General features: G+C 27.8%; 2 protein-coding genes across 2 annotated transcripts in view; both read right to left on the reverse strand.

Annotated features, from left to right (window-relative positions):
* The window catches only part of LOC105617869 (hydrocephalus-inducing protein homolog), a 7,257-nt gene extending 4,808 nt beyond the window's left edge, over positions 1-2,449 (reverse strand). Inside the window, exons 1-5 of the mRNA XM_012199413.1 lie at positions 2,268-2,449; positions 1,884-2,080; positions 1,402-1,701; positions 1,122-1,283; positions 889-1,060 (exon numbers count right to left, since the gene is read on the reverse strand). Coding sequence (XP_012054803.1) covers positions 889-1,060; positions 1,122-1,283; positions 1,402-1,701; positions 1,884-2,080; positions 2,268-2,449 — 1,013 coding nt within the window. The remainder of the gene's footprint in view (positions 1-888; positions 1,061-1,121; positions 1,284-1,401; positions 1,702-1,883; positions 2,081-2,267) is intronic.
* A 302-nt stretch (positions 2,450-2,751) lies between these two features.
* LOC105617870 (hydrocephalus-inducing protein homolog) lies at positions 2,752-10,599 on the reverse strand. Its single transcript, XM_012199414.1, has 22 exons — positions 10,556-10,599; positions 10,392-10,485; positions 10,018-10,241; positions 9,704-9,771; positions 9,422-9,636; positions 8,927-9,166; positions 8,671-8,798; positions 8,303-8,489; positions 7,975-8,207; positions 7,751-7,864; positions 7,585-7,665; positions 6,734-6,915; positions 6,278-6,516; positions 6,033-6,210; positions 5,388-5,572; positions 5,030-5,239; positions 4,522-4,758; positions 4,205-4,351; positions 4,058-4,145; positions 3,805-3,936; positions 3,207-3,457; positions 2,752-2,919 (listed from the first exon to the last, which is right to left on the reverse strand). Exons 1-22 carry the CDS (start codon positions 10,597-10,599, stop codon positions 2,752-2,754), a joined length of 3,645 nt encoding a protein of 1,214 aa, XP_012054804.1.
* Positions 10,600-10,782: the final 183 nt, after the last annotated feature.

Raw genomic sequence — 10,782 nt, forward strand, 5'->3', positions numbered from 1 at the left:
TGTGTGTGTGTGTGTGTGTGTGTGTGTGTGTGTGTGTGTGTGTGTGTGTGTGTGTGTGTGTGTGTGTGTGTGTGTGTGTGTGTGTGTATGTTTTATTTTTAAATAAAAGAATCAAAAATCTCTCATTTTAAAAGTTTTATAAAAATATTTATTTATAATACGCATTTATTTATGGTGCGCAACTTAATTCTCGGCCCCTAATATTTCAATCGAAATTATCTATTTAAATTTATATATCTTTCCCGCCGTACAGTCATATTGGAGCGCCATTTTTAAGTATAATAGAGCTTTTAAAGCGGACTATAATTGTTGATGATTGTACTGATCTAAAAAAAAAAAGGCAAAAGCAAAGTCATTCAGGATGCAATATTTGAGGCATTTCATCCTTTTTGCTTTTCAATTGAAGAAAAAGTGAATCACAGAAAATGATCTGTTCGGCTTTGAGGAAGCACGTTTCCTACAGTACCTGTAAGAAGTGGTTCCAGTGGATTTAAGAGTGGAAATTTTAATTTTCATGATGAAAAACGTCCAGGACAGCCAAAGAAAGTCAACAATGACTTTTTTCCGAAGTGGAATTTAACAGCTCTCCAAAAGATAACGCAAATGTGTAGAAAGCGAGGGAAATTACTTCGAAGATTAGGTAACTATTCAACTTTTTATAAATTAACATCAAAGTTCAGTGAAAAAGACCGAGAATTAAATCGCACACCTAATAAATTATTTAAAATCTATGATTATTTAAAAATTTATGGATAGTATTCATAGTCAGATTTTATATTTAAGATCATCTTTATGAATCAATTATAGCATCTTAAGACATTACTTATTCTTAAAATAATAACGGACTATGAATATATATCACCTTACGTCTCTTAACTTTGTAATTACTTATGTCTTTCGAATGATGACAAATATTCTTGATAAGCATCATCGATAATTTGTCGCAACTTGATGGAAACCCAACTGTCGCCAAGCGCAATGCCTTCGATAATTACATTATCTATGCATAATAGCGGCATTTGCAATGCCTTAGCGCTCCTGCTCGCAGTTTCTTGATATTCTAAAGTAATATAATTCAGTAAACATACATTTTATTCGTGTGTTTTTGAATGCGAAATTACCAGTAAATGGTGCGCCGTGAAAGAGAATGCAAACTTTCTTATCCGGTTGCGAAGAATCGAGCTCAGGAATTGATTTTGTTTCATGACTATCAAACAGCTCCTTTACAGGATCTCTTATTCTTTTGTAGAAACTAGGATCTTTACGCAGAGTCTCTATATAACCTTGGAAATAAAAATAGATATAAAAATAATCATATTTTTATTAAAAACGTGTAACGATAATGCAATAAAAGTTGCACAGTTTTTGAAGAATTTTTGTTATCGAGATAAAGTTGCTCACATAGAAGTAAATTATGAAGTTTTTTAGGATCGTTTGTTGATAATATTGGAGGCTCGCGAGGGAAATCGACTTCACTAAGGATTGACATGGGCGGACAATCTCTTTTTGCGGTGCCCGTAGAAGTAGATGAATAACCAATTGATTTTTTCTGTTTCCGTTTGTCAACGTTAAAATCTTTTTGCAAATTTATTTTCGAGCTTTGTTGATTCGAGAATTGTTGGACAAATAATCTTGATGTACTAGACGACTTCTTTCTTGTTCTTATTCTCTTTTTATGTTCCACGTTTAAAAGTTTGTCATCTATTCAAACATTAATTACATATTGCATTATATATAAACGTTTGCATTAATGTAAAATCATATTTACAAATATCGCTAGCTAAAGCAAAATATTATTTTGTAAAATTTTTTTTGTAATATGACAATTAATGATTATAATCCGGAAAAAGAAGCTTATTTTCAAGTACTCTTAATATATGTACTATTGAGCACAGTGGCACTTTTTTTCTCGATTGCTTCCGTCGACAAAGCGTACGCCATCTCGCTCTTGAGACTATTATAGAATTCCATTAAAGACGACGGCATTCTCTCTCCGAGTTTTCGAGGCGGTAATAGGATTTCTTTAACTCCGTAGTAACGAATCAGTGCCTCGACGATTCGTTCTTCTTCTAGAAAAAGACTGTAACGCATTTATTCAATAAAGTCATTCTATGTCATTTCACCTATCACTTTTGTTTTCATGTTAATCGCGAAATGAGAAGAGAGCCTGTTTTTTAAGAATTTTTATAAAAACGTAAAATTTTCTCGTTATCTTCTCTCGTTATCTTTGCTCTTGATTTTAATCTGCCTAAATTTATTTTTATTACTTGTCCAGATGATGCCAGAAAAATTCTACGGGATAATTGCACTTATTTTCGATCATAAACGTTTTCTCCAATACTTCGGTAAAAATCACTGTAGGTGGGAAACTAATGTCGAGATCGCTTATTTGTAATTTATACTCGATTCCATGACCAAGCAATGTTATCACTTGTGTTTCCAAACCCATTTTAACAATGATTTTTAAATTTGCTTCGATGCGACACTAAATAATTAGCAATGTCATTTAATTTCATTAATATATGCATACAGTTATACGTATAAAGTAGTACCGTTTTACGTGGTTTGAAATAAACATTGATGATATCCGAATGACCAGGCAAAAGAAGATTAGATTTATAATTAATATAAAATGGGCAATCTTCATATTTTTTACGAGTTAATATAATTGCTTTCCAATAACAATTAATAAAACCTCTGAAAATTAAAATTTAAAAATATATCGTGTTATATATCCTGTTGATAAAAGCTTTAAGTGTGTTTAAATAAAAATATATACTCGTTTTTCACTAAAACGTTCATCATTAAACATTCTCCTACGATGACATTTTGAAAATTTAATAATTTCGTGTTAACAGTTACGAATGGATAAGTAATGACGCTTTTTATAATTATGGGAATAGTTGAACCACGGGATACCTTTAATCAAGAAATTATAATTTAGTTTAATTCATTAATATACTTAAATAGTCTCTATATATATATATATATATATATATATATATATATATATAATACATATACATATATTATATATTTATATATATTTATATAATATATATTTATATAATATATATTTATATAATATACTATACTTAATAACGTTTTCATTAAATTATTGCCATGATTTTTAAACATGCACAAATATTTTGATTAACTTAAATTAAATTTTATTTAAAAATGGTAAAATATAAAATTAAATTTACTTCTAAATAAATTGTGTGCTGTTCTCTCGTGCTTCTTTCACAATATTTAATTGTTGTCGGTTGCCATATAATAGTCAGGCACGTAGTTTTCCCAATGGTTAATGTTGTCTTTTCAAATTGCACAAGAATGCCAGAATTTTCAAGTTGTTTCTTTTCTAATTTTTTTATTGTAACTTCCGCGTTCCAAGGCCCGTAATTGACAATCGTTGTTGAATAGCATGTTTTGACATCGATCGTAATGTAACCCATGTCTAAAAATATTTTTTGCACTATTAATTATTTATAAGTACTGTTAGTTTAACAGTATTCTCGTAATTATTTTATTTACAGATCGAATTTCAGTTTATTTAGACCTACGGTACACACCAAGTTAAGAAAAAGTCAAAATGGTGTCAAAATGATTTTTTGTTGCAAAATTTGACTTTAAGCATCAAAATAAAGTCATTTTGGCATTATTATGATACTTTCTTGACTTTTACGTGTTCCTTCGATAATTAATTAGAATTAATCAATTTAAAAATAATTGATATTTTTTATAATCATATACCTATAATATATTTAGGAGTATAAAGAAAAGGAATAACAGCATTTTTATGTGAAATAGGATGTTTTGTCAAAATAGAAGCATTTTCTTCAATAAATCGAGTTGCTAGAAGTCTGTCAATAGACATCTCAATGTCAATGATACTGGGAAATATTTCCTTATATGAAATTAAGTCCCAGCCGTCATCTTAAAAATAATTGTTAAAAATTGCTTAAGATCTTTTTATTAGTTGAATAAATTTATTAATTATATTATATTGTATTTTGTCATTATATCATATTAGAAATCCAATTATGTTTTATCTTACTTAATAAGATTCGCTCATCCCATTCAGGCACTTGACTCTTTGGAATATTATCATCTACATCACGTCGTATTTGTATTTCTTGTTTTTTCTGTAATGTAGAAAGATATGCATTAAATCTTTCCATCATTTTTGTATAAAATTTCATACCATCGTGATAAAGTTTGGAGTTAGCAGTTGAATCGCACGATATCCCAATTTCACAGGTTTAAAAATATCGCGCGAGATGCAGGGATAAATTTGTGGGTAACTTGTAACTCCTTTTGTGGTAATTGTTAATGGATCTACATGAGTCACCTAAATATTAATAGTAATTATAATGGACTATATAATAATAATTTGAATTATATATAATTTTATATTTTATATATAATTGTGTCTTAAATAATAATTTTCTGATTCATCTATAACAAAAATATAAGTAATAAAGTAATGTTGAATTAAATAGCATATGTATTGTGACACACTTGCAACTCAAACTCTATTTCAAAAGCGCCGAGCAGCATAGGTTGAAGTTCAATCGTAATTTTTAATGACGATAGAGGATTTATAGATCCTTTATTCGGTTCAATTATTAATACATTGATTATAGAGTCGAGATTGCTTGTTTTGAATATTAAATTTCTCTTGTTTATTTTATAATCCATACATATCGTGCTATGATTTCGCAAAGTGAAGCTCGACCGACACAATTCGCCGAATAACTGTGGTGTAAATCGATATATTAAATTAGTAAACTAGACTGAATGTTAAATTAACTTTAAATGAAACAATAAAGTGAATTATTAAATTAACTAATCAGACATAAATTAATTTTTTATTTCATTGTTAGTTTTCTTATATTCCAATATTAAATTTATTACATAGTGAAATACTATTATTAAAATAAAAACTATTATTTAAAAAAAATAAAAAAGTACAGATACTGCTTAAAAAAAATATGTACTGTAATTATTGAAATGAAAAATAACTCACTTGTTGACCAAAGTCGATGACCTGTTTGTCAACAGAATACCGAATGACATCTGCGCTGGCAAATACGTTAATTATTTCAGTAGGTCCCTGAAGAATATCACAAAGCGCGACAACTTTGAGTTGCATAGGCTCGGAGGCATGGAAAATGAAGCTTACATATTGCGAGGAAAATGGCATGAGAACGCCTTCGTGCGGGATGATGTCAAGTATCTATATAAATTGTTAGCTTTGTCATTAGTTTTAAAATATTCATTTACTGCAGAGATAGCAATATAATTTTTAAATATAGTAAAGAATTTACAATATATAATAAATATTAATCTGATTTAAATGAATTTTATTTGGAAAAAAGACGAACATCATCGAGTGGCTCCTTCGTAAGTGGCTCGAAATTCGAATCTATATGAGTAAGAATTTCTGGACACCGTAAATAGGATGTTTTTGACATAAAAATACTTCTTAATTTTTCGAGTGTTTCATCTAGCGATCTTTCCGATTGAATTTGTATTAGCAAATTCTTTGAATCTGAAGCTTCTTGTAGCTCTGATAATAGAAAAATATGTGCATGAAAAATATAAATCTCTTGAAATCACTAAATGAACTAAATCGCGTTATTAATAATATAAAACATTGTTTAATTAATAATAATTTACAATAAATATGTATTAAAGGAATGTTATAAGTTAATTTTAACATTAAAATTTTTAATAAGAAATATTTAATAATACATACCATATGATGTTGAAATTGATAAATAGAGAATTTTATTTTCAGTTTCCTGAGAGATAATCTCTGATTTCTTTTTAATATTGTAGGAATAGGAATTAAATTTATTATTTTCTGCATTAATTTGTAATAATAAATGATTTGTGGAATTCTGTTAAAAAATGTACGTTGTTAGTTATTCAGGATTATTGAAAATTATTGGAAATAATTTGTAACAAATAAAATATTTTTTTTTTTGTATAATGGTGCAACTCAACTCCAACATCATGTGTTCCACGTTCAATCTCAATACTCTCTCCGGCCCATAGAAATTTATATATTACCGGAATTGGTCCATTATTAGTCATCCTCAATGTTTCTTTGGCAGTAAAGCCCAAAATACTATTAATAATCAAATCTTTGCAATGTAATGTAATATTCGGGAAATTTACCGCACCTTTACATTGAATTTTGTTCTAAAATTAGTTAGAAAACATTTTTGCATTTGCTTTAATTAATTGTGTAAGAAATATTTTTCAATACCTTAATAGGATGTTCTTCATATTCAAACCAGAGTATGCCGCTATAATTTCGCGAATAAGGATAATTGAGTTTTATATTTGGTGAAAATTTTACCGGAATCGTCGTAGTAGTTCCATCTATCAAAACAATTTTCTTTTCATGTACAAACTTTTTCTTATTGTTCATCAAATAAAAGGGAGCGTCAATATACAATGAAACATTTAAATTCATTCGTGATTGATTTGTTACCATCAGTTTATCTAAAAATTAGCAAATTAGAAACATCATTATTATTTTATTCAGTATAAGAAAATTGTGAATATTTAAATAATATGAAAATCCTAAACTGTTTATTATGCAATAAATTTTGACACCAAGTACCTCATGAATGCCCTCTGAAATATTATATTGCACAACTTTTCAGGATAGTTTACATTGCTAAAATAGTTTCGAACAAATTAATATAATTTTCTCTACCTATTTGTTGCAACTTTTCTCCCTCGGGACATATATCAATGCAAAACGTTAATTCTTTCTTGTTGAATACAATCCGTGGCTCCGTAAAAGTGGCTTTAAATGTAGAAGTTCCCATCAATTTTCGCTTTCCTTGTCCGAAAATTTGCTCGAATATATACCAATCTTCCGTCAAGATTTCATTTCTTTATTGCAAACACAAAAACATTTTACAATTATTTACAATTACATTTATTTACAATTACAATTACATTTTATTATTATTTATTTTATTATTTACAATTATTTTATTATTTACATTTTACAATTATTAAAAAATATTGAATTAAAAAGAAAAAGATCATAAATCATTAAAAATCATTAAAAAAAATTTTTTTTTATATGATATATTATTAAATATTTTAATTACATATGAAAATGGTTAATTTTAAAATAGCTGATAAAATTGTACAATTCTAATTAATATTGATTATTATTATAATAACCAGATGGAGTGTGATATAATCCAACAAGATTAAATTGCTATAACTTCTTAAAAAATACTGCGCACATGTTGCTGGTTTTGTGTAATCGGAGAGTGCATTATTATCAATCATACTAAATTATAGTATATTTATGATAAAGTATAGCATAGGGTATAGAGTACATAGATATAATAGAGAACGCCAATAATTGGTCAAAGTTTGATGTTATGAATACAATAATGTAGATTCTTAATTTAAAATTAATTATCTCGGATGTAACTGTGCACCAAAATGGGATATAAGATATATCCCTATATAATCCATGTTGATTTTTCAATTGGTTTGCGGAGGATTATTATTATGAAGTACAAAAACTTAATTCAAACTTACATATTCCAACATATTTTGCATTGAACTACGTTAGAATCATTAGCTGGAACTTCTACGGTGGACGGTTCAATTTGAAACTTCCTGTTGCAAAACAAAGTTTTTAATATCTTAACTATAAAGTAGAAAAAGCTTAAAATAAAAATTTAAGTAGGAACTATGCAATTACTTTGGCCAGGTTTGACTTTTTTGAATACGAACTTCTGGATCGTTTGACCATATTATTTGACAATGACGTGTACCAAAATTTTTTATAGTTATTGGCAGACTTAAATTTTGATGGCTATTGAAATTAAATAAATTAAAAATATTATACGAATAAATAATTTAAAAATAATTTTTATTATCTATGTTATACAAATGAATTAAAGTAGTTTCAATATTTTGATTTACCTAAAGAGAAAACCCATATCGAATATTGGAATTATCTGCGGCTCAAAAACGATACTACAACCAATTCCAGTCGCAATTACATTAATGGAAAATGATCGACTGTTGATGACATGCACGATTATATTATCAATGTATTTACCAGTATCGCGCAAAAATAGTTTGACTTTAATCTGCTCAGAGTCATTCGGTCTAACTTCACCAAAGGTTGGTTCAATAACCCATGATGATTTTTTCTTAGGCTAAAAAATGTAAAATAATTTCCATAATATGTTTTATATACTTTATGCATTCTATAAATTTATTATTCACTTATTCGAAAAATACTTACTGATGATATTTTAAATTGCGCTGGTATTGGCGAATCGTTAATTATGTTAAAATTCATAACTTTATCTTGAAGTACTTGTATCTCTTCGAAATTGAGACAAATAGGTTGCACAGATACTACTGGTCCTTGGCCATTACAAATAATCACACAAGACGTAACTGGAGCATGTTCACCCATTGTTAACATACTGACAAAAATTAAAATAATAAAAATTTGTTATAAGAAATTATATTTTACATAAAATAATATTCAAAACTTCCACGGAGAATTTCTATAAATATTCAATTTAAAAAATTTCAGAACTTTTTTTTCTTGAATCACATATTAAATTATTCTAACTTTTTTAAAAGATTATTAAATTATTATACTTTAATGTTGTCGTCTGCCTGCCTAAATTTTTTGTAATAATCGTGATATCAATTGTCTTCGATTGTCGTGCTTTTAGAAAACCTTGATAGGATGATAATGAATATACAATAAGCATATTCTCGGATATCTGGAAAACGATATTAATGCAGCAAGCTTAGAATTGTAGGTGTTATTTTAAAAACTTAATATATTTCTGAATTATATTTACGAAACGACAAGCATAAATTTATCTTTCAAAATTAATTTAACAATTACCATCTGCGGTACTATATAAAAATATCCATCTAAATCAGAATCATTTTCTACATTGATGGAACGAGAATACGGAAAGTTGATGAAAGAAAATCGAATGTTGATTTCCATGGGCTTGATCGATAGAAAAGGAATAGCGCCACAAAATAAGAGCGGTAGTATTATGGGATTTGAATCTGAATCCCACATGTCGACTCGCATATTTGTTCGTCCAGTTCGAACCATATTTGCTACATACGATATCTATATTTTTTAATAAAAAGATATCAAGTATTCATTTATTATAAAGATATTATTTCACTTTTTAAAATTATTAAAAATTTTTAAATTATTTAATAATTAAAAAATTTTTAAGTAATTAAACAATTTTTAAGTAATTATATTGTAGAAATTAAAAACTGATTTTATATTATAATGATATGATATTTGTATTAGAAGATACAAATTAGCATTGCTTGTAAACAATTACAACTTGTACAAAGGCATCATTTAGTTTACCTTTAATTTAAGCGAACTATGTGCCTGCACTACTCCTTTCTGTGGAATAACCGTAAACTCGCGAGGATTAGTCGGGAAACTTGGTTTTACTTTAGATGTAGCAAACTCTTCGTAAGTCAAAGGTGTCTGTTCACCATCCTCCATTATAGTTACATCGAACGTGACGGGTACCAAAGATAAATTATGAAGACTTACTTCCTGTTTTTTGATAAATCCTGCAAATACATATACAAAATTGCGGTTTTCTTAATTGAATTGCATTCATTATTTTAATCAATATACCTAAAGCAGTTTCGTCAAAATCAAGAGTATGCTTATCAAAATGTAACGTTGGATATATCACACATCCCCTACAAATAAATTTGATAACATATTATAATGTTGTGCTGCGTAATATTAATTAGAAAAAATATTAGACGGCAGAGAAATAATAAATATATAAATTTAAAAAAATGGTGTTTAAGATCTTTCCAATAATGAAATTAATATATTTTTATAAATAAATCTAATATTCGATTATTAAAAATCTATAATAATTTAAAAAATTCTAATTTTTTATTTGTAATGGCGATTGTTTAAATTTTATTAATAATTACTTGATATGTAAGGATAATACTTCTAAACTCTCTTTAATAACGAAGTCGATTCGTTCTATAAAATCTCCTTTCCGATTTGAAGAAAATGATAAATTAAATGATTTATATTCGTCCGGTTTTAACGTTCGAGCATTTGGAGTAATACTAATAGTGCCACCAAAATCTGTCGGTCTTTCTTTATGAATCAACGTACCATAAATATGCCCATGATTTGCAACTACAATCTATACAATACAATTAATTATTATATGTTTTAGAAAAATGGAAAAAATGAAATGGTGTATACACGTCGTAAAAATTGAGTGAAACTGCGACATAGAGTTTTCCATAAATTTTTATAAAATTTTTATATGCAGATGTATTTACTATGTTACCTCATAGTTGTGCACGGAACATAGGAAGATACTGTTAAGATCGATAGTGATCACATTGAGATGTAAAACTGGTCCCTTGCCAGTTCCGTGAAGGCTACCAATGGAACGCAAAATTAGCTAGAAAATTCCGAAATAAAAGGAAGTTTCTAAAGATAATATTATACTAATTTTCTTGTAACCTCAAGGGTATTCTGTCTTCACGACCCATGACTTCAAGATAAGCGACGCTCGATATCTCGCCTACTTCTATGGCTCGAAAAATCACCGTGATATCTGTGGAAGAATGTGGCCAAATTTCGCCTTCCTGAAAGTATATATATATATATATATATATATATATATATATATACTATACAACACACACACACACACAAACGACNCACACACAACA

This window comes from Atta cephalotes (assembly GCF_000143395.1).
Source record: "Atta cephalotes unplaced genomic scaffold scaffold00014, whole genome shotgun sequence".
Lineage (NCBI taxonomy): Eukaryota > Metazoa > Arthropoda > Insecta > Hymenoptera > Formicidae > Atta > Atta cephalotes.